Source organism: Cervus elaphus, chromosome 21, assembly GCF_910594005.1.
Source record: "Cervus elaphus chromosome 21, mCerEla1.1, whole genome shotgun sequence".
Lineage (NCBI taxonomy): Eukaryota > Metazoa > Chordata > Mammalia > Artiodactyla > Cervidae > Cervus > Cervus elaphus.
The window spans coordinates 76871299-76897616 of NC_057835.1; the positions used below are offsets into that span (position 1 = coordinate 76871299).

General features: G+C 39.4%; 1 protein-coding gene across 7 annotated transcripts in view; it reads right to left on the reverse strand.

Annotated features, from left to right (window-relative positions):
- The window catches only part of WWP1 (WW domain containing E3 ubiquitin protein ligase 1), a 136645-nt gene that overhangs the window by 43254 nt on the left and 67073 nt on the right, over nucleotides 1-26318 (reverse strand). For 6 of the 7 annotated variants that reach the window (XM_043880062.1, XM_043880060.1, XM_043880063.1 and 3 more), the window contains 7 exons: nucleotides 23108-23289; nucleotides 12116-12479; nucleotides 5323-5418; nucleotides 2899-3073; nucleotides 977-1031; nucleotides 808-892; nucleotides 550-678 (listed from right to left, as the gene is read on the reverse strand). In XM_043880062.1, coding sequence (XP_043735997.1) covers nucleotides 550-678; nucleotides 808-892; nucleotides 977-1031; nucleotides 2899-3073; nucleotides 5323-5418; nucleotides 12116-12479; nucleotides 23108-23289 — 1086 coding nt within the window. The remainder of the gene's footprint in view (nucleotides 1-549; nucleotides 679-807; nucleotides 893-976; nucleotides 1032-2898; nucleotides 3074-5322; nucleotides 5419-12115; nucleotides 12480-23107; nucleotides 23290-26318) is intronic. The other variant, XM_043880061.1, reaches the window with a different exon arrangement.

Below are 26318 nucleotides of genomic sequence, written 5' to 3' on the forward strand. Positions count from 1 at the left end.
GGCTGCTTCCGTTTTCTTAGTAATATAAAGACATCACATCTAAGAGTAAGGATGAAGGAGAGACCTTTCAAATACTTCATTAAGCTATTTTTACCAGGAAAGCCGTGCTGAACGTCTCAGTCCCTGAGGCTGCAGAGGCAGAATGTGACTGTTAAGAGCACAGACTCTGTGGACAGATTGCCTTGGTCTGAAACCACTTCCATCACTTGCTGTTCGACTTTGCATGAGTCAATATGCTCCCTAGGCCTCCATTTCCATACTTGGAAAGTAAGAGTATCAACCTCAAGCAACTGTTGGAAGATAACAGCTAATTTATATAAAGTGCTTAGAAGAATCCTTGGCACATTAGTAATCACTAGATAAATACCTACTATTGTTCTTAAGGAATTATATGCCACAAATCCACTGTGTAATACAGTAGAGCAAAACACGTATACTAGATTATTACTTGTGTAGATTTTCTTGATACATAATGTAAAATTTGCTTGAGGCTAAATTAGAAGTCAAAATTTACATTCTCATTAAACAGCATCTCAGAACTTCACTTACACAGATGACTTCCCATTGCGAGGATCTTTGAATGTTGTTGTTCTTGTATTATGATCAACGAAGTACCTCACACCTTCCCGGGTATACCGAATTTCCCAACCTTCTGGCAGCGGTTCTTCATTCTGCAAACTAAAAGATAAAGTTAAAGTCACACAAGGTGAACATTATTGAGGTGCTAAAAACGTCTGAATTGAGGTTTACTTGATTCCGTCTTCCGACATGCAAGATCACTTAAGTAAGGCTGTAGTATATACTTACCCTTGAGTTCTGGGATCTTCCCACTGGGTTGTTTTTGTGTTATGATTCACGAAGTAAACTCTGTCTGTTGAATCCACTCTTTTTTCTAAAAAATAGAGTGAGCATGGCATTTAATAACTATTTGCTATATATACATTTCAATATTTTTATCAACAACACATTAGCTTACCCCAGCCTGGTGGCAAAGGCCCGTATGGGTCATTTTCTGCAGCTAACATTGAAGCCTGATTGGAGAAAAGGATTGGGAGGAGAGGTTAAAAAAACAGGTTTTTAATATAAAAGCATAAACTAAGCACTTGTCTGAATCACATTTAATAGTCATTTTCTAAAAAATATGATAAGGAAATGTGAATATAGTAATTTCAAGGCACAAAATCCTAAAAATGTGATGAGTCAAGAGGAGTTAAATAAGCGATAAATTATTAGTTTTTCTATAATGATTTAGAGATAATGTATCAACATCAGCACGTTAATCTCTTAGCCCTTCTGTAACAGTCCATAAGAGTGAAATGACATGAGAGAATAACATACAGAAAATTGTAATGTTTAAATGAGGTAACATGATTTGCTGAAAAACAGTATAATTACCACAGCTCTCTTTAAAACAAATGTCTACTAACATAATAATATTAAATTCCAGAATTATCTTTATAAAAATAAACTTTTACCTTTGTATTAATATATTTTATATATTCAAACACACATAAAAACATATTAATGCTTACATATTATGACAACTCAGAAACATATTCAAAAGAAAAGAAACATTTTTACCATCAGTTTTTAAAGAAGGACAAATAAAAAATTATTACCTGAAAAATCATTTAATGATAAAACACATACATCTTGATAAATATTTTATAACTTCATAACAGATACTATGAATTGTACTCAATATCATTTAGACAACTAAATTTCAACCTTAGGATGTTCTGTTTGTGCAGAAGAACATACTCCTGATTCCTTGCTGCTGCTGCTGCTGCTGCTAAGTCGCTTCAGTCGTGTCTGACTCTTCGACCCCATAGACGGCAGCCCACCAGGCTCCTCCATCTCTGGGATTTTCCAGGCAAGAATACTGGAGTGGGTTGCCATTGCCTCCTCTGCTTCTGACGCACACCATTACCTAATTCTGCCCTATTTCCCCAAGGTTTTCAGATATACAGCAAAGTCCAACAAAAACAAATGCACACACACAACCTGTTTAGTACATACAGCTAAAGGAAGGAACAGTCCCACAGATTTCTGCACAAGCTACTCAGGAACCAAGAATGAATAGCACGAGATGCTAAGCAGGCTGGGCTGGCCCTCTGATGGCCAGAAAACCAGGAGAATGGACCAGCCTTCAAATGGGAACTTACTACTTAACCTCCCAAAAACGCAGAGCTGAATGAGCCTGCCCGAGGCAGGATTCTGAAGAGCTGTTTTGTGTGTCTTTACTAATTCCTTTCCACATTTTGGGGTTTCAAGCTGCTCCGATACACTACCTGGAGATGCCCAGTACTTGAGATTTATACTTTCTACTTCTTGAGATCAAATCTATTTAAACAGAAGTCCTCTCCCCGTCCCCCAAACTCTTGTGGACGTTTGCTTATGGCACTAAATCACCAACTGATCAAATTTTCAGACAGCATTACATTTTTTTGGACAAAACTATCTCCAATCCCAAGAATACATATTTAGTGGGCCAAAACAGATGAAAGCATTTCTACAAACCAGGGATGGAAACAGAATAGCTGGAATATGGCAAAACTGGCCTTAAGTAAATTCAGGAGGCAACCAGTTTTGTTTAAAGCAAACAAAATGATTATAACTCAAAGTAGAAGACTGGGAACTAGCCAGGACAAATTATATTATTAGTAAATTGCATTTATGAGACTACCTCTTAATAAGGACAAAAGCATGAGTGTATAGCTATGTAAACTAGGATTAAGAAAAAAACTTAAAGTGCTTATGTATATCAGAAGTGTTAATTATTTACTAAAGATCAACTAAAAAAGATCTTGCAATCTCTAACATTTAAGAAAAGTCATCCAGGGAGAAGAGGGAAACGCTGGAAGGAGACGACGCGCTGACACCGATGCCCCGAGTTACCGAGTACAGGTAGCGCTGGTTGAACTGCTGCATGGCGCCCTGCAGCTGGCTCCGCTGCGACTGCCACTGCTCGAAGTTCCGCACCGACTCCATGGTGGGCCGCTGCCAGGTGGTCGTCCTGGTGTTGTGGTCCACGTAGTACACTCTTCCCCGGTCATCCACTCTTCTTTCCCAACTGCCAAAAGTAAACGGAGCAGCAACAAAAATGAAAATAAACAGTAATCTCTTCATACAAGAAACTGGAAAGCACTTAGGTAATATGTTACCTAAATAATTTAAAAATCAAGTCCAAGAGATGATAAGTTTAAAAGAATGTAAATACTGATATTCTTCAGAAAATTTATGAACATGTAACTTGCTATTTCGCTAAATTACCTTCCCATTCTTCCCATACGTGATTTCTAAGGACTGTCTAAAAAAAGAGGTCATACATTGAACAGTATCAATTTGACTACTCTTCCTCTTTCTTTGATAAACATTTACTGACTGCTAAGTGTATACCACTGGAAGAAGCACAAGCTGGAATCAAGATTGCCGGGAGAAATATCAAAAACCTCAGATATGCAGCTGACACCACCCTTATGGCAGAAAGTGAAGAGGAACTAAAAAGCCTCTTGATGAAAGTGAAAGAGGAGAGTGAAAAAGTTGGCTTAAAGCTCAACATTCAGAAAACTAAGATCATGGCATCTGGTCCCATCACCTCATGGGAAATAGATGGGGAAACAGTGGAAACAGTGTCAGACTTTATTTTTTTGGGCTCCAAAATCACTGCAGATGGTGACTGCAGCCATGAAATTAAAAGACGCTTACTCCTTGGAAAGAAAGTTATGACCAACCTAGATAGCATATTAAAAATCAGAGACATTACTTTGCCAACAAAGGTCCATCTAGTCAAGGCTACGGTTTTTCCACTGGTCATGTATGGATGTGAGAGTTGGACTGTGAAGAAAGCTGAGTGCCGAAAAATTGATGCTTTTGAACTGTGGTGTTGGAGAAGACTCTTGAGAGTCCCTTGGACTGCAAGGAGATCCAACCAGTCCATCCTAAAGGGGATCAGTCTTGGTGTTCATTGGACGGACTGATGCTGAAGCTGAAACTTCAGTACTGTGGCCACCTCATGTGAAGAGCTGACTCATTGGAAAAGACTCACTGGAAAAGACCCTGATGATGGCAGAGATTGGGGGCAGGAGGAGAAGGGGATGACAGAGGATGAGATGGCTGGATGGCATCACCGACTCGATGGGCATGAGTTTGAGTAAACTCTGGGAGTTGGTGATGGACAGGGAGGCCTGGCATGCTGCGATTCATGGGGTCGCAAAGAGTCGGACACGACTGAGCGACTGAACTGAACTGTATACCGATGATATACAATAGAGGCAATCTGCCTCTATCATCCCTGCCCATGTAAAGGGTTTTAACTCAACTTGTACAGCTTTTTAATCAACCTTCTGTGGCCACGCTGCTGCTGAACTGTAGTGCAGACTGAGCCATGCCAATCCACCTATCACCGTCTGCTGGCACAACAATGAACCCAGTCACCATCTCAGCCTCACCTCCCTTCTCCAGCCTCACCCTCACTTTCCTTTCTTTCAAGGGACCCATACGAGGGGCCAAATCAACTCCTGGCGGGCCCCAAATGTGTCAGAGGTCTCATCCCGTCATGCCTGTTTCAGTCCTCTCAGAACGGAATACCCTCTCCACCAGCCAGAAGACTCCCTGGCCTCCTGGACCCCTACCCTCCAGGGTTCAGTTCACCTCCAGTCAGTCTGTATTCTTAATTCATAAGCTTTCGATATCCTTTCAGCAACCAGTTTCACAAGATAACACACTTGTTCCCTTTAATTTTCTGGACTTTGAATATGTTTATACTGGCGAGCTCTGAGTTGCATCTGGAAGGACTATTAGTGAATACCAGCCTAACAGCACAAGTTTTATTTAGTATGTAATAGGAATGCCTCTTCATTTAAAATGCTCTATTAACTTCAGCCATAATTAATACAATTTTACTTGTAACAATCTTTTAGATAATAATTTTGAATAACACTAGGATCTCTTACGTAAATATCACACAACTGCATAGTTTAGATACCGGTCTATGAAGAAACATACACATAAACTGCCCTAAATATGACTCTCATTCCTTAAAAAAATAGCAAGGACTGACACTGGATCAGAAGTCTTCAACTCCTCTTAGTAAACTCATGCCAATGTTCGACATCTCTTAATCTCCTGAGGAAGCCCTTCAGACTAACTGTAAATGAGACACAGGGTAACAAATCTCATCTACTGAACGTTTACTATTCACAAAAGCAAATCAAGGAAACGTAACATGCAGTAGGAAAGAACCACTTTATATTGCATTAACTGAGCTTTTAAAATTCCACATATGAAACACAGCTGAAGCCGGAGAAGACATTGCCTTACCCTGGAGGCAGAGGCTGCGGCCTCTCCCAGGTGGTCGTCCGTGTGTTATGATCCACGTAGTAGGTTCTACCATGAGGATCTTTTCTCTGTTCCCACCTTTAATAAAAATACAGAAATAAAAGAACAAGCTAAAGATAGTCTGAAGAACGATTCTTTTCTTTTTTTATGATTCCTTTTTATAAGCCAAAAAATTACAGGTATGTTTTAAAGCGTCATATTTACACACAAAATGAAGTTGTTTCTTTTGGGCTTTGTAAGTGCTTAATTATTCCCTTTTCATTAGCAGTACTGGAAACTTCCCAGCTTCCCAGGGGGCGCTAGTGCTAAGGACCCACCTGTCAATGCAGGAGACATAAGAGATGTGGGTTCGATCCCTGGGTGGGGAAGATCCCCTGGAGAAGGGCACGACAACCCACTCCAGGATCCTTGCCTGGAGAATTCCACGGACAGGGGAGCCTGGCGGTCTACAGCCCACTGGGTCGCACAGACTCGGACATGACTGAAGTGACTTACCAATAACAGCACACACTGGAAACTCAGTAAGCTCATTTAGCAGAGGAAGACAGAATAACACCCAAAGTTTTTTAAAGTTACTAATTCACGGAATTCCAAATCATCACAAAACAGAAATTTAATCAAGGGCTGAAGAAACTGTCACCCTAATATCATGCCCAAAGGACAAAAATGTCAATGAAGTAATATCTGTTTGGGGCAAATGAAAAAAATACACATCTAAAAGATTTTAGCAGAAATGGCATTCAAGTATGGAGGGAGACAGTTGCCTGAAAACCCCCTCTTCCATCTGCACACAGGGTCTTCTTTTTGTGTATGCCACCCCTCTCCTGTCTCTGGTGTGCCTCTGAGTTTAAGCACACCCTAATTTATCTTCCTCTGCTCCATCTCAGACACACTCTACCTCTTCCTCCCCCCACCCTTGTTCTCTCCTCTGCACTCCTTCATCCCTCCTCTCCACTCTCTCCTTGGCATGGCACAGAAGAAAAAACTTTAAATGTTAAAAACAAAAACTTCATATTTCTGAGCTTAACATTCTTGTTCTCAGCTGAAAGTAGAATAAATGGGAAATGTTTTCCTCTCAAACATGAGGATTCAATTTAATTTGACTTCTTTTTAATTAGAGAAAAGTGAAACTGAAAGTTGCTCAGTCACGTCCAAATCTTTCCGACCCCAGGGACTATGGCCTGCTAGGCTTCTCTATCCCTGGGAAAGAATACTGGACGGGTTGCCATTTCCTTCTCCAGGGCATCTTCCTGACCCAGGGGTCAAACCCTGGTCTCCTGCATCGCAAGGAGTATAATGTAAGAGGAGTGTAATGTACATAACTGAGCGTACCATCCATAAAACGGGCTATGATGCCGTTTTCTAGTTTGATCCTAAGTTAGCTGGAAATAGTTCTAATTTAATATTCAATATTCAGTAAGCACTTAGGTTCCAACTATAATTCTAGCCACTAGTTCTTAATTTTTCCATATCACTTCCAGATTTCAGGGTTTTCCTCCAAAGAGAATTTATCTTACTCAAACTAAATTGCTTGCTACACACATCATATGAAGACCCCCTTCTGGATATCATCTTCGTAAATTTCTGCATTCCATTCATTAGATCACACGAAGGCAGCCTTTTTCTGTGAAGTACTAGAGAGTAAATACTTTAGACTTTGTGGGCTAAAAGGCAAAGTCAGGACTATTATGTAGGTACTAACATAATAAGAGCAAAAACTCCTGTCATGCCCCACTGCATCTTCCTGAGGTAGGTCACCAGGCTGTGGATGTGCCATGTTCCCGCCCTCTGCTGACAACATTCATGGAACAAAGAACTCCTGGCCGCAGTGGAGGAGCCTAGTCAATTCCACCACCCGCCCCGGTGACCAGGATCTCAGGGTGCTTCTCCTTCTCCCCTGGCAGCTGGTCCACAGGGAGGCAATTTGCTGAACTGTCACTCCCAGAGTGAGAGTTTACCTTCTGGGGCAGGACCATTGCCAAGAACGAGCCCCAGTGCGTGTGGGGTGACCAGAGCTAATGTCGGGCAGCAGCGAGGAGGGAAGGTGCTGGCGGGGGAGACAGCGGGACAAGGGTAAGGGGCTTGCCCTGGGCCTGGCCAGGGCCTCAGTGACAGCCAGCTACAGCTAAGCCCGCGCGTCCTGCAGCAGTGATGGGCTGAACTGCTCAGAGACTAGATCATCCCTGCAGTGGAAATTCCTAAGACCCTTTCAAACAGCGGCAAATTACCAGGCCAAGTGATGGGACTTCCCAACAGAATTCTTCAATTTCAAGGGGATAAGTGCTAATTTATAACTGCTACATGTCACCTTCAACCATAATACTCTCCTGTCCCTACTATTCAGATACGGCTTCCATATCTCACATATACACATTCCTAAAACTTACTGCTGAAAAAGACCTTACTTAAAAAAAGGAAAGGAATAGTAAATGTGGGAGAATTTTGCTAGATGTATTATAGTAAAAATGACAGGATGTAGTTACTGACTGGGTAACGACTGGGCTCTCACAAACCACAGTCAATAGGTGCCCCTCTCCGCTGCTGCTCAGCTGCTCAGCTTGCTAACCTCTCTGCTGCCCACCCTTTATGTCACTCTCATTTTTTAAAGTAAAAAACTACTCCTCAATACTGGGTCTTTTCTGGCTTGCTTCTACCAAACGTTCCTCTTTCCTTGTGTGTTCATAGGGACAAACTTGCATGCACTAGTTCTCACTCTTTCAAAGAGTTTTCTATCACATTTCCACCCATTCCATTCACTCCATCACACAGAAATCGGAATACAGCTCTCCTTCCCAGAAATCATTCTGTCAAAGGTCAACAATAAATAATCTCTTTGTGGCTAAATTCAATGGTGCCTTTCAGTTCTCATGTTACTTGAATTTTCAGTAGGTTTTGACCTTGTTAACAATTTTCTCCAAAGCATTTACAAAGCCAGGGCCTTTGCCCAATTGCTCTCACTCAAAAATCACTGCATCAAGCACTAGTTCACTTATGTTTACTGAGTACCTGCTACATGGCAGGTGTTGTTTTAAGCAGAAGGGATACAGAAATGGACAAAATAAAGCTCCCTTTTCGGCGTAGTGGAGAGAAAACTGACAAATACACAAATATATGTGACATAATGATTTAAGTGTTGAAAAGTAATACAAATAACATCATGCTGATTAAAAGGACCCTACTCAAGAGTTTATACTGATTCCATTTATGTGAAGTTCCACCACAGAGAAAACTAATCTATAATCTATTGTGGAAAAATACTTGCAGGGAGGAACAGCGTTGCCTCCCTAAAAGTGGGAGCAGGATTGAACGAAAGGGGCTTGAGAGAACTCTCTAAGGTGATGATAGCACTCTCATTGTGATAAAGGTCTGCGTTATTTCCACCTGTCGAAATGCATCAATGACACACTTAAGACTTAGCATTTCTATGTAAACTTTACCTAAAAATTTGTAAACAAATACTGAACTCTAGTGAATGACATGCAAGCTGAAGTTCTGAGGGGCAAAATATACAACTACAACTTACTTAATTAGACTTAAACATCAGACAAATGGAGAAGTGCAGAGATATGTGATAAAGCAAAGAGAATAAAATATCAACTACAGAACCTAGCGATAGACAGATATACAGGTGTTCACTGTAAAATTCTTTATATTTTTCTGCATGTTTGTAAATTTTCTTAACAGAATGTTGGAAAAAAATAAGGCAGGGGTTGGGGACAGGAACAGGGCGGCCTAATTTGAGGGAATCAGGAAAGGCCTCTGGAGCAAGGTAACATTTGGGCAGAGACATGCACATATCTGAGGAATAACATTCCTCACAGAAGTCAGAGCAAATGCAAAGGGCTTTATGTAAGACCACACTGGGCATAACCCTCCAGGCTAGAACAGGCTCCCTTCAGAACACTCGTAATTCTGGGCACTAATGAAATAGGTCATCAATGAGATAAAATACAGGAACTAAAAAAGATTTCTGAGGAAAGAGAGAAGATGATGTAGATTTGAAAACTGCTAAGATGGTTACAGAAGCCAAGTACTGCCTGAGCCAGAAGAACCAACCTTGGCCCCACTCTCGCATTCCACCTCCCACAGCTAATTCCCACAACCCACTGTAACATCACCCCAGAAGACTAGCATCCACCTTGGGCAGTCTATTTTAATTTCTCACTGGGGTTAGTAGCTTCTAACCTTTTCAGGCAACAGCTCAGAGAGTAAGAATACATTTTACATGAATGTATCTGTTCGTCCTAGGCTGCTATTTACCTACAGATTTTACACAAACAAAAGCACACCAGAAAAACAAACTTTCAGGAAGCAATGTTTACTTAACACACTCCAGGTTTCCACTCTGGTCAATACTGATTTACTTTATTACGTTTTCAAATGCTGGTCACAATCTATTAACTGGTTGCAACTTGCAATTTGAAAATCACTCATCTAGATTCCTCACTCATGTAGATGCCTACAAAAGTCTCTTCATGCAAAGTTCACATACAGTGAACTTCGCAGGCTACAAGCACGTGGAAGCATTTACCTGGCCCCACAGAATTAAGTTTATGTACTTATCATTTTAAACAGGAATGTGCCCACTTTTCTCATTTATAAAAGCCTGGCTTGTTTTGTTCTGCTTTGTCTTCTTAACTCCTCATCTGTCTATACCACTTCTAGAACAATCTTGAAATGCAAAAATGACTGTGCCACTCCCCTGCTTAAAATTCTTGTATGTTTATTCACAGTTCTATGGGGAGGGGGGGACTCCCAAAGCTTTAGCAGGCATACAGAACTCTTCAGAGGGCTGTTTACTCTTCTGTACTACACAGTCTGCTTCCTCAAATGCTCAACTCAAGCTGTAACAAAATACCACTTCCTGAGTTGTTTATTCATTTCTGGGTATCTGAGATCTGAACATGCAGTTAGCTCCACTGAAAATGAAACCTTTCAGCACATGTGCCTTCTTCATTGCTTTGCTAATGCCTACTCCTGTTTTAGAAACCACTGAAGGGTCATCTCTTCCAGAAAGTATTCTTTGATCTTAGTATCACAGGGTATCCTATTAAACCCCCTCTACACATGTTCCCCCCCACAGCACCCTAAACTTGGATGTCTATCTTAGCTTTAATTAAATTGTATAGTCAATGACTATTTACTTATCTTTATCTCCCATCAGATCAGAGGTTCTTGACAGTATGGAAAGCTTCTTATATATCAATGTCATAAGGGCAAACACGTGAGACTAAGATAAGTGACTAATGATAAGTTGTCAAAGAGAAGACAAAGGAACAATGAGAGATTTTTGAGAGGAAGGAAAGATACTACATGGCCAAAAATGCTTGCAGGAGACAGTGGAGATTTCCAGTAAGTGGATAAAAATAAGCTCAGAGAAAGGTCTGGCCTGGACATATAAATTTAACAGCTAAAATGATGGGAGAGTGCAAGACTCAAGAGAAGCACCCATTCAGGAGCAGGCCAAAGCCTGAAACCACAATGAGGCAACAGGCAAAGTCACATAAGTAAGGAGCACCGAGAAAAACGCAGTTCAGAGAGTCAGAAAGGGTCTGGACACAGCAACTGTGATGGGAGATGAGGGCACTGAGGCAGAGCCCGCTGGAGGCGTGTTTTCACAGCGGCAAGAGGCGGCAGTTCTAACTGCTGTAGCCGGTAGGGCTGTACACACTGTCCTGGGTACAGCACACTGTGCGCACCGGGGGTCCCCAGCTCTAGGGCCATGGACTGGTCTCGGTCCCCGGCCTGTCAGGAGCTGGGGCGTGCCGCGGCGGGGTGGAGAGGACGCATCTCCATCTGTATTCACGGCTGCTCCCCACAGCTCGCGGTACCACCTGCAATCCGCCTCCTATCAGATCAGCAGCAGCACTCGATGCTCAGAGGCACTCGAAACATATTAAATATGGGAGAGATGACCAAATGGAATACACAGAATATTCTTTAAAGAAAATCATAGGAAGCTGAATTATTACCGTGCAAAATTAAAAGATGAAGAATTATTCCCTGGTAGCTCAGCTGGTAAAGAGTCTGACTGCAATGCAGGAGACCCCAGTTCGATTCCTGGGTCGGGAAGATCCCCTGGAGAAGGGAAAGGCTACCCACTCCAGTATTCTTGGGCTTCCCTGGTGGCTCAGCTGGTAAAGAATCCGCCTGCAATGTGGGAGACCTGGGTTCGATCCCTGGGTTGGGAAGTTCCCCTGAAGAAGGGAAAGGCTACCCACTCCCAGTATTCTGGCCTGGAGAATTTCATGGACTGTATGGTCCATGGGGTCGCAGAGAATCGGACACTATTGAGTGACTTTCACTTTCAATGAAAACCTGAGTTTATAACAGTGCTTCTCAGCAGACTTACTGGATCGCTCCCAGCACTGAGTACAAACTGAGAAAAAAGATGGCTACTTGCTTCAAGCTTAGCCTGGGGAGGCAACAATAAAGAAAGCTAGAGAACTGAGGCTATTATAGACAGAGTCAAAGTCACTCTTCTCTAAAAGTAAGCCAAGACTCAAATAGACAGTCGTGGAAAATAATATGAGGTTTTTTCTTCTTCCAGTCATATAGCACATGCTGTAACTAAAACTAGCAATTATTCTTAGTTTTAAAGAAATACTTGGTTTGTAGCAAATAAATTGTATGAATTAGATTCCATCTTAGATTTCAAATAACTGAACAATGGAAACATTTCATATACATTCATATACATATTCAACTCTCAGGTTATTATTAAAAAGTTGCTATTAAATGTAAGTCACCCATGTTTAAAAAAAAAATAACATACCCTGATGGCAGCGTTTCTGTGTTGGTACTTCCAGACTGCTGTCGGACAGGTTCCATACATCCGTCCGGCTGTCTTAATTTGGCTGCTTCAAAAGCAGAGCTACTTGCAGAATTGGAGATGGAAGGATCTAACGTACTTTGAGCTTCAGATCCAAAGGCTGCACTGTTAGAGACAATACATTCATTGTTTTCCGAGGAGGTCAGTGTTTCTTGAACTGGAGGGCCTCCGACAGGAGCACTGGTGCGATCTGAAGGCAGGGCAGGCTCTCCAGACACTACTGCAGTGCCCGTGCTGGAAGCGCTGTCCGCCGGTGCAGGCGAGGGTGGGTCTCCATTAACTGAGAAGGGAAACGCAGCGAGATGGTCTGTCAAGGAACGACCAAGCACCCAGTTAACTCATCAACTGTTTTTATTCAGAGCCTAATTCACACTGAGCAATGTATTAGGTACTGATGGAAATAAGACAGATAATACTTTTTGTGGCTCCTATTTTTGAGATGAATGTTATATAAAAAAAACATAATATATATGTAACAATAACCCAAACTTAAGGAAAGAGAAATCAACATGAACAAATGTTTTTTCCTCCAAACAATCAATTCTGAATATCTACATGGGTTATATAAAAACTTCAAAATGACCCCATTCAATCTCCCTTTTCCTATGCAAATACAGCTAATATCAAAAGAATTCTTGTCAAATATAAAGTGGCATTAACTCAAGACAGTATTGCAGAGGACCGCAAAAAGATCCAGGAACTCATTCTACACTTGCTGGAGAACTAACCCAGCAATGAGATCCAGTGACATATAATTTTTAAAATTTTCATTTTAAATGGAATCGATCCATTTCAACTACATGTCACTATAAGAGAAAGTCAACTTAAAACTGGGAAGGGAACAGATTATTGAATAAAACCTATTAGAAAATTACACATCAAAGTTCTAATTGAAACAGAGGAAGGAGACATAATTAAGAGTAATGAAACGGTCAGGTAGATTTTTGAAGAAAGAGATGAGATGTAAACAGTGGGAAGAAGAGAAATGACCACTATAAAAAGGAATCAAACTGTAGGAGCAAAACAGAACCAATCAAGTTCTGTACCAACTACAGGGGAGAGCAACTTTGGAAGAAAAATACCAGTAACAGAATATAAGAAATAAAAATGTACAGTGCTACCTGTACTCAACTGTTAGAAAACATGAAGAAAAGAGAATGTGCACAGAGAGAGTAAATTCTGGTCTCTTATATGATATTCAGAATTCATGGAATATATGATGTCCAAAAGTGAACTTTTTCATTTAACTTTCAATCTTGAACAATGTGGAAATTGATTTCCAAAAAAAAAAAAAAAAAGAAAGAAAAGATTAGCAATAGTCTTTGGAAAGCAAAATAACACTAAATGGAAAAAGAGGAATATTTGAGACAAGATAATCCAGCCCAATAAGAAAGAATCATAAACCCTTATCACACTAAAACATAACACATGCTAACAAAGTGTTAAAAACAAAAGAGGAAAATTAATTATTAAACAGCAGCTTTTATGTTCAGGGCAAACCCTTCTCTCCTACAACAATTCAGCTCCAAGTGCTCTCAGCTCTTCTCTCCATCTGCACCACCGCCCCACTCACTGTTCCTTGTCCACTGCAACAGCGTCCTCACTGGTCTGCCCGCTTCCTCTCTGGTCCAACTCCAACCCACTCTCCAAACAGCTGCCAAAGTAATCTCTTAAAAGCGTACAGAAGATCTTTTCACTCCCTAATTAAACACTCCTACTGCACCCAGAGTAAATTCCCAGTTCTTTACCATGGCTCATGACAAAGCCCCACACAGCCTGCTCCACAGCTACGCCTGACTCCCCATGGTGGTCTCCCTTCCGCCCCTTGAGCAGAGTGAATGCCTTTCCCTTCAGGGATCTGCACTGGCTGCTGCGCTGGTCTCAGAAGAGCTCCTGCTTCTTATCACGCAGCATGCAGGCTCAACCACTCCTTCGGAAAGGCGTGCTCAGGCACCTTATTTAATTCTGCCCCTGCCCCACCCTCAGCCCAGGCTGCCTACTAGACTGGTTTGCTTCTCATGTTCCAAGATAAGTTTGTTTTTCCTTCTTTTTCCTTTAGTTCAAAATGCAACACTTTGTCAGACTTGTTCCACTTTAATATTCTCAACAGTTACAATGCACCTGGCATATGAAAACAATAAATGTTAAGCAAGGGCAAATCACAGAAAAAGAAGTGAACATATCTCTCTCAAAACTAGGCAGAAAAAAAGAACATTAGTAGAAACATTAATTAAGTGCATGAAGGACTGAATGACACAGTCAATATACCTGTTCTAAATTATAGCGTTAGAGAGGTAGTTCTTAGTTTTCATTATATACATATTCCATCCAAACAATCTAGGAATTTTAAGAAAACAAAACAAAAAAAATTATGACATGTAAAGGACTAAAGGAAAATTCCAATTTTACAATCAGGAGGTGAAACTCTGATTATAATTCAAGAAAACTAGAAATAAAATACAACTTACTGAAATGTTTCTTACTGAAATCTGGCAGATTCTGTAAAACATTTTTTTAAGGATTATCTTATTTAATTCCCACAGAACAATGCTATGAGGAAGATAGTATCCATTTTACTAGTAAGAAAATTGATGCTTACATGTCCATAAAAATGATAGCTCTCTGCCACCTGCAACCAATTTCGCTTAATTTTTTTTTTATAAAATCCTAAATAATTATTAAGTTAAAGAAAAATAACAGTTATGAAATCACAAACTTTAAGGATATTAGTGGCATGGAAATACTTGTATGAAATATTTGACATGGCAAAGAAGTATCCAAGGGTATAAGAAAGAACAGCAATAAATGAGCTTAGCATTCAATTCCAGAACTAGGGGAAAATGGTAGAAGGAAAGGAATTATAAGAAAAATATAACAGATCAGAATTTCTTAACCTGATTAGAATCTGTTGGATATTGTAGAAAGTATAGATCTCAGTTTCCATTCTAGAATTACTGAATCTCCTAGGGAATCTCTGGGATCTGTATTTTTAGCAAATGCTTCAGATGAATTCTTACAACTAAAGTTGGAAAAACCATGAAATACTGCCTTAGCAAATTTTATAAAGAAAAACATAGTTTGCATAGCATTTGGAATACCATGTACAACTTTATGTCAGTAAGTCTAAAATATATTAACTAAACTAACTCAAGAGAAAGAAAAATAGATCAGAGGAGAAATGTAAAAGGGGATAAAAGATAGAAAACTGTCCCTCCAAAAGTCAAAAGACTCAGTTTTTGAGCCTTCAAGGAACAGATTACCCCCGTGTTCTCTGAAATGTTACAGTACATTGGTGGCGAGAAAGAAAAAGGAGTTTCTTAATTTATTCTGCAAGAGTAATATAACCCTAAAGCTGAAACTGAATAAATTAAACATTGGGTCAATATTAGGAAATTATGTTAGGAAACCATGTTAACAGGTTAAAAGTTAAAAGCTACATGATTATTTTCAATACAAACCAAAAAGGATTCAAAAAAATCTTGATAAAACTGTTGATAAGAGGAATCTAGGAAAATTCAAAAATAATCTAGATTATCCACCAGAAACCAAGAGTAAGCACGATATACTAATGGTAAAACATTAGAAGAACTATTATCAAGATCAGGAACAAATTTTAAAAATCAGAACAAAACAAGGAAGATCACAATTACCACTCCATTTCAATACTACGGGTTATGTATGAAAATGCATTAAGACAAGAGAGAAGTGAAAAATATCAGATATAAAATGGTAAAACTCACTGAGAGAGATAAGAGTATTTATTTATATCACAAAAGAATCAACCGAAAAAAACATTAGAGCCAGTTATTAATTTGACCAAAACTTTCAGCACCATGATCAGATAGATTCAAGTTCAACATCAAGGATTACACTCAAGAACTATCTGAAGAAAAAGAAAATACGTTTCTAAAAGGTATTTTAAAACATAGATTGGAGAGAGAATTCTCCCTGAATGAGAAGATTCAGTGTTGCTTCAAAATTTAAAAAGTAAACTATCCTCAAAGTGCAAAAATTCTCATTCACTGGTAGTGGAAACGTAAAAGGCACAGCCATTCTGGGTGCCGGTTTCTTACAGAAGTAATAATACTCTTATCGTATGATCCTGAAGTCACAGTCCTCAACCCAGCTGAGCTGAACACTTAGGTCCACACCAAAACCTGCACATGAATATTTACATCAGCTTTATTCATAATTGAGAAAAACTGTAAACAACCACAATGCTTGGTTGTGGACAGGCGAACGGACAAACTGTTGTACATCCATACAATGGAATATTATTCAGCAACAAACAGAAATGAGATATCATGCCATGAAAATACATCAGGTCGGTTCAGTCGCTCAGTTGTGTCCGACTCTGCGATCCCAAGGACCACAGCACCCCAGGCTTCCCTGTCCATCACCAACTCCCGGAGTTTACTCAAACTCATGTCCATTGAGTCGGTGATGCCATCCAAGCAACTCATCCTCTGTCGTCCCCTTCTCCTCCTGCCTTCAATCTTTCCCAGCATCACGGTCTTTTCCAATGAGTCAGTTCTTTGAATCAGGTGGCCAGAGTATTGGAGTTTCAGCTTCAGCATCAGTCCTTCCAATGAATATTCAGGACTGATATCCTCTAGGATGGACTGGTTGGATCTCCCTGCAGTCCAAGGGACTCTCAAGAGTCTTCTCCAACACCACAGTTCAAAAGCATCAATTCTTTGGCACTCAGCTTAAATTCATATTTCTAAGTATAAGAAGCCAATCTGAAATGACTACATACGACATTGTGAAAAAGGCCAAACTAGAGAGACAGTAAAGGATCCATGGCTGCTAGGAGTGTGGGAAAGGAGACGAATGAGTGGAGCACAGCAATTGTTAAGAGTGAAATAATTCTGAATGATACTGTGATGGTCAGCACATGGCAATATGCATTTCTCAAATCACACTGAACCCAGGCAATACCAAGAGTGAACCTTAACATAAACTGTGGGCTTTCATTAATCATAATGCACTTATACTGGTTCACTAATTATATTAATAACAAATATGCCACAATAATGCAAGATGTTAATAGCAGGGCAAGTTCTCAGTGGGGTAGGTACTGGAAGCATGCATTTGATTAGGATGACTATTCATATATATCAATGGCTCTCAATGGGACATCCACTGAAGACATTTAGCAATGTCTGAGACATGTCTGGTTGTCACAACTAGGGGAATGGATGGGTGTTATTGGCGCCTAGTGGGTACAGGCCAGGAAGGCTGCTATGATCCTCAAATGCACAAGGACAGTCACCCACAACTGAGAATTATCTAGCACAAAATGTCAAGTGTCAAAGTTGAGAAACTGATTAATGCATATGTAACCAGCAACCAGGCAGTGTCCAGTCTATTGCAGTTGCAAAATAAATACCTCTTAATAAATGATACAAGGATGACTAAATGGATAAACTTAACAATAAAGACGATGAGAAACAAGAAGGCAGGCAGGGAGGGAAGGATCATCGGTTCCTTTCTCAGGAACAGAACAGAAAAATTGTACGCAGGCAACTAATTAAAATCCCATGTGACAGCAATGACAGTAGAAGCTTATGCAAAGCACTTCCCTCTCTACAGATGTAAGATCACACCCTCTGACTTGGTTTCTTAATGAGTGTATCTCAAGCCTGACTTTATGCAATTATGACTTTTGATTTAGGAGACAGATCTCCCTCACTTCAGGTTTCATCTCTGAGAAGTAAATTTCCCATGGACTTTATGATATGTACATCTCATAGCACCATGCATTTGTCCTCTAATGGTTCAGCCAAATAAAGCAGGAAAAGGAGGAAATATTAAGTACCTAGTATCATTTCTGCCCCCTTTAAAAAGTATGACATGAAAAACTGCTTATATATGTGTGTGTATATGTATATATACATTAAATTTCTTTACAATTCACACCTGAAAGTGGTTATGGCTTTAAAGGAGGTGGAGCACAAGGGAGCCTTTGGTGATGATGCAGTTCCGTGTCTTGATGCAGTGCTAGTTACGTGAAGCCACACATGACAAAACTGCACACACACACACACACACACACACACACACACACACACTCTCTCTCTCTCTCTCTCTCTCTCTCTCTCTGCAGGTATAACCCGTGAAATGGGGACTGTGTCAATGTCAGTTTCCTCATTTTCATACAGTACTATAGTCATACAAGACATTAACATTTGGAGAGGCCAATGAAGGGAACACGGGACCTCTCTGTACATTTCCTGGTAACTTTTTGTGAATCTGTATTTCAAAATAAAAAACTAAAAGCAAAAGTCTAATAAATTTGTGAAATCGGTTAGTTCTGCCTTATCATACTGAGCTCTTTTATTAATAAAACAATAATTATAATTAGAAAAAGTCATTTCTTCTAGAAGCTAAGGGCAAGGGGAGAAAGTAAAGAAGAAAATCATATTTTTCTTAAATACCACTGTCCTAGAAACATGGTAGATGTTTTAAATTTATCTCATTTAACCTTTGAAACAATCCTGTAAGGTATTATTAAGTATTTGTATCATTTTGTAAGTGGAGAACCTAAATTTTTAGAATGCTAAATTTATCCAAGGTTGCATGCTTATAAGCTGAGTACTTCATGTGAAATGCCTGGCTGGATGAATCACAAGCTGGAATCAAGACTGTTGGAAGAAGTATCAACAACCTCAGACATGCAGATGATATTACTCTCATGGCAGAAAGAGAAGAGGAACTAAAGAGACTCTTGAAGAAGGTGAAAGAGGAGAGTGGAAAAGCTGGTTTAAAACTCAATATTCAAAAAAGTAAGATTGTGGCATTGGGTCCCATCACTTTATGGCAAATAGATGGGGAAAAAAATGAAAACAGTGATGGACTTTCTTTTCTTGGGCTCCAAAAACACTGCAGACAGTGACTACAGCCATGAAATTAAAAGATAACTTGCTCCTTGGAAGAAAAGCTATTACAACACTAGACAGTGTATTAAAAAGCAAAGACACTGCTTTGCCGACAAATGTCCATATAGAAAAACCAAAGCTATGGTTTTTCTAGTAGTTATGTATGGATGTGAGAGTTGGACCATAAAGAAGGCTGAGTGCTGAAGAATTTGATGCTTCCAACTGTGGTGCTGGAAAAGACTCTTGAGAGTCTCTTGGAGAGCAAGGAGATCAAACCAGCCAATCTTAAAGGAAATCAGTCCTGAATATTCACTGGAAGAACTGATGCTGATGCAGAAGTGCCAATACTCTGACCATCTTATGTGAAGAGCCGATTCGTTGGAAAAGACCTGATGCTGGGAATGACTGAAGGCAGGAGAAGGGGACAAGAGAGGATGAGATGGTTGGATGGCACCACCGATTCAATGGATGTGATTTTGAGCAAGCTTCGGGAGATAGTGAAGGACAGGGAAGCCTGGCATGCTGCAGTCCACGGGGTTGCAAAGAGTTGGACACGACTGAATGACTGAACGACAACCCATGGTTAAAGTGTTCAATGACAGAGTTAGGATCGGAACACAGTCAGGTTAGAAACCAAATCTAATCTTTCCAATCATGACTGCCTCCCACTTTAGCTTAAAATAAATATCAGTATTTACCAACTAAACTTAGCCAATGGATCTTCTTAAGACTCAAAAGAACAGGTAGGGGTGAGGGAAAATGCCCTCCCCTCCAAAGTCCTCATGTACAATACTGTCTTTGGTGAAAAGAAATCATTTATCTGCAGTTCCAGGCCCCCAATCCCTCATCTGAAACTCTTAGGGCCAAGTGTGTTCCAGAATTCATAACTTTGGAATGCAGAAAGGTAGTATGGCACATATATTATCTATTACACTAATATCAAGTCAGACTGAGGGCTAGACACTGTAGTTAAACACAGTATCAGTTCTGGAGTGAAACAGAAGGATACTCATACTAAGCAGAAAAAATTATAAATACCTTCAAGTCAGTCCTAGTCATTTTGCCATCAAGTGAGTTTACCAAAACCTTTTGTTGTAAGGATTTTAGGATTTTGGAATCACAGGTAATGGATTAAAAACATGTATTATGTTACACACACAATATGCACACTCCACTCCATCACCACTCCAACAATGAAAACTGATTTTTAAAGTTCTTGATTACAGAAAAAAGAATCCTATTTTTACACCAACACCTTAAAGAAGACTACCCCTTGAAAAAAATACCTGAATTCATCTTCCTACTGAGGGATGCCAGATCATACAGAAGACATGGGTAAAGTGGTTTCTACCAACAGAGTAGGTTCCAGAAGCCTTTCTAAACCAGCCAATGGAATGAGGGCAGTTGGATTGTTTTGTCATGTGTCAAAGAATATGCAAACACAATCACTAAGTTGACTGGGGAAATATTATTTCAAGTTTATCAAAGGTATAAAAGATGAACAACCCAACACTGAGACACTACAGAAATCACACACATCTAAATGAACAGGAAAGCGGGGAGGAGAGAACCACAGAGGTGGGTGTCAGCGAGAGCTCCTCTACCAGCTGGGATCTCTGGGCCTCGGTTCCTTCAGGAGAAAAACACTAGTGCCCATTTCAGAGAGTTATCCTGAGAGCTGTATCGATCCGTGGGTATATGGTGTTTGGAACGTGTGTAGCACAGATACTGGCTGTTGTTCTGATCATCTTAGGCTTCCTTGCGATTATGGAGAATGTCCTGGGAACTATTTACAATGGCGCCTTCATTTCTAGTCCCTCATGTGTGTTTTACTTTCATCTTGAAATTTCAGGCAAGGATAAGAGAAGAATGTGGAAGGCAAATCTGTTCCAAACAGAAACAGTCTATAAAGTACAAAATTAGAAGCAGAATATAAACTGGAGATTCTACAATGAGGGGGAACTCAGAAAGCTCTCCCTTTTGCAACAACATCTGAATAAGCCCACAAGCATGCAACTATCTAGTGGTCAATAGATACTTTGGCCAATCTATCCTAACAGCTAAATATTTTAGGAAGAAGAGCTAAATCTCCAAATTCCATACACTTTTAACTGGAAGGTGATGACAAGAATGAAATAGAATGACTGTATAAGCCTTTCTAAAATGAGCATTCAAAATTCTTATACTTCTCACGAAAAAAGAACAGACTCAGTAATTGGTCCTGATGTCTAATTACTTACAGAAATAACGGAATTGGATCTGCCACTCTAATGAATCTAATGATAATCCCATATAACAAATCAAGTCTGGTTACATAAGGGTACTTTTATTTTTACAACCTCTTCAGAGCATTCTCAAGGGAATTACAATGTTTACAATTTAAATTTCTTCATGGGTGGATACCTAGTTTGCGTGTCATTTTGGTATGGGTAAATATAGGTAATTATTTGATAATCTACAAATCTATAGGTCAAATGCACTGGATTTATGTTTTATTATTAAGAACTCTAGTACTAACATAAACCATTTTTCTATGGGTGATTATTTGCTGGTCACCCATATACATGGATGGTCCTTCCCACACTTATTTTCCCAGGCTATCTTTTAAAACTATAAATTTAACTTAGGATCCATAATATACGCAGAGTTCTATGAAGCTCACTACTGTATTTACTCTCTTGGAATTAGCAAGCATGCTGATCACATCATGATGCCTTTTCATACAGATCCATAAAAGATGGAACATCAGGCATAAAAGCTGGTATTCTTATTTTTTGTTTTGGGAGGGGCTTTTTGGCTGCACCTTGAGGCTTGTGGGATCTTAGTTCCCCAAACAATTAAACCTCAGCCTGGCCCCAGCAGTCAACGTGCTAAATCCTAACCACTGGGCCACCAGGGAAGTCCCAGTGGAAATCGTTTTAACTGGTCTGTTCTTAATTTGTTCCTTTATCCCTTTGCTAATAAATCTGAGACAAACATTCTTACTAGAAAGCATACCAGAATCAGAAAACAAATGATCCTGTTCACTCATTTCAGCCTGGTCATCTGTGATTATTTTCTCTCATTTTCCAGACACCTTAAATTAATAATGAAAAGTGTCAACTTATTGTGAGGACTTAGGATGTTTAAGCCTATCTTTTTTATAAAAAAAGAGGAGCATTAATAAATTACATTTTCAGAAAACCATCATGTCAGTTCCCACATTTACAAAAACTCACAACATGCACAGTAAATATTTCCCCAACCTTCAGTATAAATATCCAACAATCTTCTCTATAAACCCATCCCCATCTATTTTCATATAATTACTTCCTTACATGTTTCTACTTTTGAATAACCCCATAAATAGATGAGGGAAAGAATACAAGCTCTGGGATCAAAAGACAGGATGCCAACTTTAGCCTCGAGACATACACTAGCAATCAAGAAGTCCTAAGATGTTTGTGTTTCAAGAAATTCATCTGAAAGAGTTAATTTATAAAAATCAAACAACGATGGATGAATATTACAGCTGAATCCACTGAAAAACAGGATTACAGAAAAAAATTCTTCCATAGACAGTCCTTCTATAATCATAGAACACTTCCCCGTAGAAAACAGAAAACTTTCCGAGCGCTGTATCACCTCACAATACATTTTTCTACTAAGTTATATGCCAAGCAGTAAATATCTGTCTGGCAAAAGAAAACCATTTAACCAAAATGGTTAAAGGAATCATTCATCACTAACAAATCAATGAATTCCCTAAAGTGCTTTTAGAAATACATTCTACATTATAAATAGTACTTTTTTTGTAACGTAAAGCCTAAGATTGACTATCATGCAAGTACTTGTACTTACTTAGTGAAATGTGCTATTATAATGTAGTTTTGGAATATCTTCCTAAATAATCTAGGAAAATTCAAATTATGAAAAAAAATTCAGGTGGTGTAATCTTCAAATTCCTTTTATAAAACTAAAGATTAAGAAAGATTGTACAATAAGAAAAGTATATGTACAGACACATAAAATTTAGTTTTCATTTAAATAATGTGTCGTAAGTAACCATGCTTACCAGTGTCATTGGCAGGCTCAGATGTGAGTGGTTTGGGAGCTGGTGTGTTTTTGGGTCTGGCGGCAACCTGAGATGGAGACGGCGTGCTGTCCCCATTGACTACATGTGGACAGCATGAGTTCTGTACTACAGTGTTTGCAGGTACGTGATTATCTATCCCATCAGTATCTTCAGCAGCCAACCTTCAAAAAAACAGCCAAACAAAAAAGATATCTTACTTCAATGAATTAAAAACAATCACATAACTTTTCATCAGAAGTTTTGTAAGAATATTTACCAAGTTCTTAACACTGAAGCAAAATGATATAGAGTAATGAACAAGAGAAATCTTGATTACTTTTTTTAAACATTTTATTTTTTACATTTCACATTTTATTACATACTTAAAGTTTAAATTACTTTCAGTTCTAAGTGTATCCACACAGTAAATGTATATTGAGATATATAATCATACTGTCAAAATAAATTCAGTACCTCAAAGCAATGATCAAATTGTATATTTTAAATATTTAAGTCTAAGAATATTAGATTTATTTTTAAAATGTCTGGAAATATTTTCAAAAAGGTCATGAAACTTATAAAAATCAATTCCAAACTTTGAGTACTGAAAAGACCAAAAACGTCTTACAATATTGATCACAAGCTATTACCAGCACTAAAATAATGAGTACATGATGATCAGAGAAAGCTAAATATTATATTCCAGAGCTAGAAGACTTTACAGTGTATTCATTACTGCAAATAAATAAATATGTCTACAATTACAAAATCAAATATTTTAAATCTTATTGGCAGGGAGTTAGGCAATATCATGTTAGTAATCAGAACTTTCCCAAATACACTGGTAACCCTGTATGTCTTCTCCACAGAGCAGCCTTAATTTTTTTTTCTTAATTTAAAAGAAAGAAATAAATCAGAGCACATCTCAGTCCTGCCCCACCTCATCTATCTCTCTGATCTACTTCTCTCCAAGCTGTTCCTTGCCCACCTTGCAGCAGATATATTAGTATATCAATTTTATATGAAAATCATGCCAAAGAGTCTTCAAATGTTTATTACAAAGTATTAGATACAGGGAGTAAAATTATAATGACTTACAAGATTATCAAAGAAAGGTTAGATATACTCTAGAGTTAGAAGAATCTGCAGAGCAAAAGGCCTTCTCCAACGTCTCAGTGGTAAAGAATCTGACTGCAATGCAGGAGATGTAACAGATGTGGTTTTGATCCCTGAGTTGGCAAGATTCCCTGGAGGAGCAAACAGCAACCCACTCCAGTACCATTGTCTGAAAAATCCTACGGGCAGGGGAGTCTGGTGGGCTATATAGTTCACAGGGTCGCAAAGAATCAGACAGGACTGAGCACACATGAGCACGCACACAGAACAAAAACTAACGGGAAAGAATCAGTGTCCTTTTTTACTTGCTATTTCCTCTGCCTGGAATGCTCTTCCCTCGAATCTCTACATGGACGGCACATTTTCGGCCTTTTAACTGTAGCCTGAATGGCACTTCCACAGAGATGATTCTGCAACATTTCTCTTTATAAAGGGATCCTTTACATTCCTGTCACCCTGTCCTGTGTTTCGATGACTTCATAGTTCTGATCACTATCTCCAATTAGCTAATTTCTTTCCTCACTTGTCTACTATCTACCTCTATCCTGCCAGAACGAAAATTCCACAGGAACAGGACTGCTATTCTTCGCGCCCAGACTAGCTCCTGGCACCAAGCAGGCACTCAGCAAGTACTGGACGAATTAACGACACTTCCCCTTGTCACCTACACATTTGGGGTGAGATGTGTTCAGGAATTTGGGGCAGGTAAAGCTTTGAAAGGGCCTCCTAGGTGGCACAGGTGGTGGAGAACCTGCCTGCCCATGCAGGAGACGTAAGAGACTTGGGTTCAATCCCTGGGTCGGGAAAACCTCCTGGAAAGAGGGCACGGCAACCCACTCCAGTATTCTTGTCTAGAGAATCCCCACGGACAGATGAGGCTGGCAGGCTACAGTCCATAAGCTCACACAGAGTCAGACATGACTGAGCCAACTTAGCAGGCACACAAAGCTTTGAAATTTCTCTCAAGTGAATCTGATTTGTACACCCTTCCCTAAGCCACTCAGCAAGGATCAGTGACCTGGGAGACTGAGTAAAAGAACGCAACTCAAGTTCTCCTGGTGCTGTAGAACTAAACTTTGATTCAAAATGTATTGCTATGTAATAAATAACATTAGTCTTTAGGTTGGTAGTGATTCAAGCTCCTTTAACCATAAAATTTCATTTCAAAAATTATAATTTTTGATACATACTTACATATATATATATATATGCACACACACATATACACTAGTGCATTTTAGTCTACCTAATTGCTGTATCCTTTCAGTTTGATTCCCGGGTCGGGAAGACCCACTGGAGAAGGCATAGGCTATCCACTCCAGTATTCTTGGGCTTCCCTTGTGGCTCAGCTGGTAAAGAATCCGCCTGCAATGTGGGAGACCTGGGTTCAATCCCTGGGTTGGGAAGATCCCCTGGAGAAGGGAAAGGCTACCCACTCCAGTATTCTGGCCCAGAGAATTCCATGGGATTGCAAAGAGCTGGACATGACTGAATGACTTTCACTTTTCAGTTCTGAATTTTCTCAATGTGAATTATCATGTGGATACTAACTAAATACATTCATTTAAGCCAAATATATATTCAGAAGACATACTGATCTGTTCAACGGCTCTGTGAAGATCATTTAACAGCAATTTAATAGCAATATTACTAACTGTAGATTAACAAAAGTCACACTTTGTCATATACCAGCATGATTTTTCAAATCTATTTCACAGCAGTGTACTTTCAAATGTTCATTTGATTATAATTGATCTATTACATGCTTTAATTCTAATTCAAATTATTTCAAACAGAAAGTCTCTATTATCAACGAATGTGAATCTATGGGAGTTGCTGAGATGGTAGGGTGACCTCTAAGGAGAGACCATAATCAGTACAATATCTATCTTCTAGCAGTTACAGGAAGCTGCCAACTCAGACAGCAGTGAGATAACCATTTTTCCCACATCACCTGACTCTATTTACTGATAAAATGTGCCTAAATACAGATTTTTAAGAGTCATTTCCAATAAATAAAAAAAAAAGAATGAAGTTCTGACACTTCCTACAGCATGGATGAATCATATGCTAAGTAAAAGTCAGTGACAGAAGG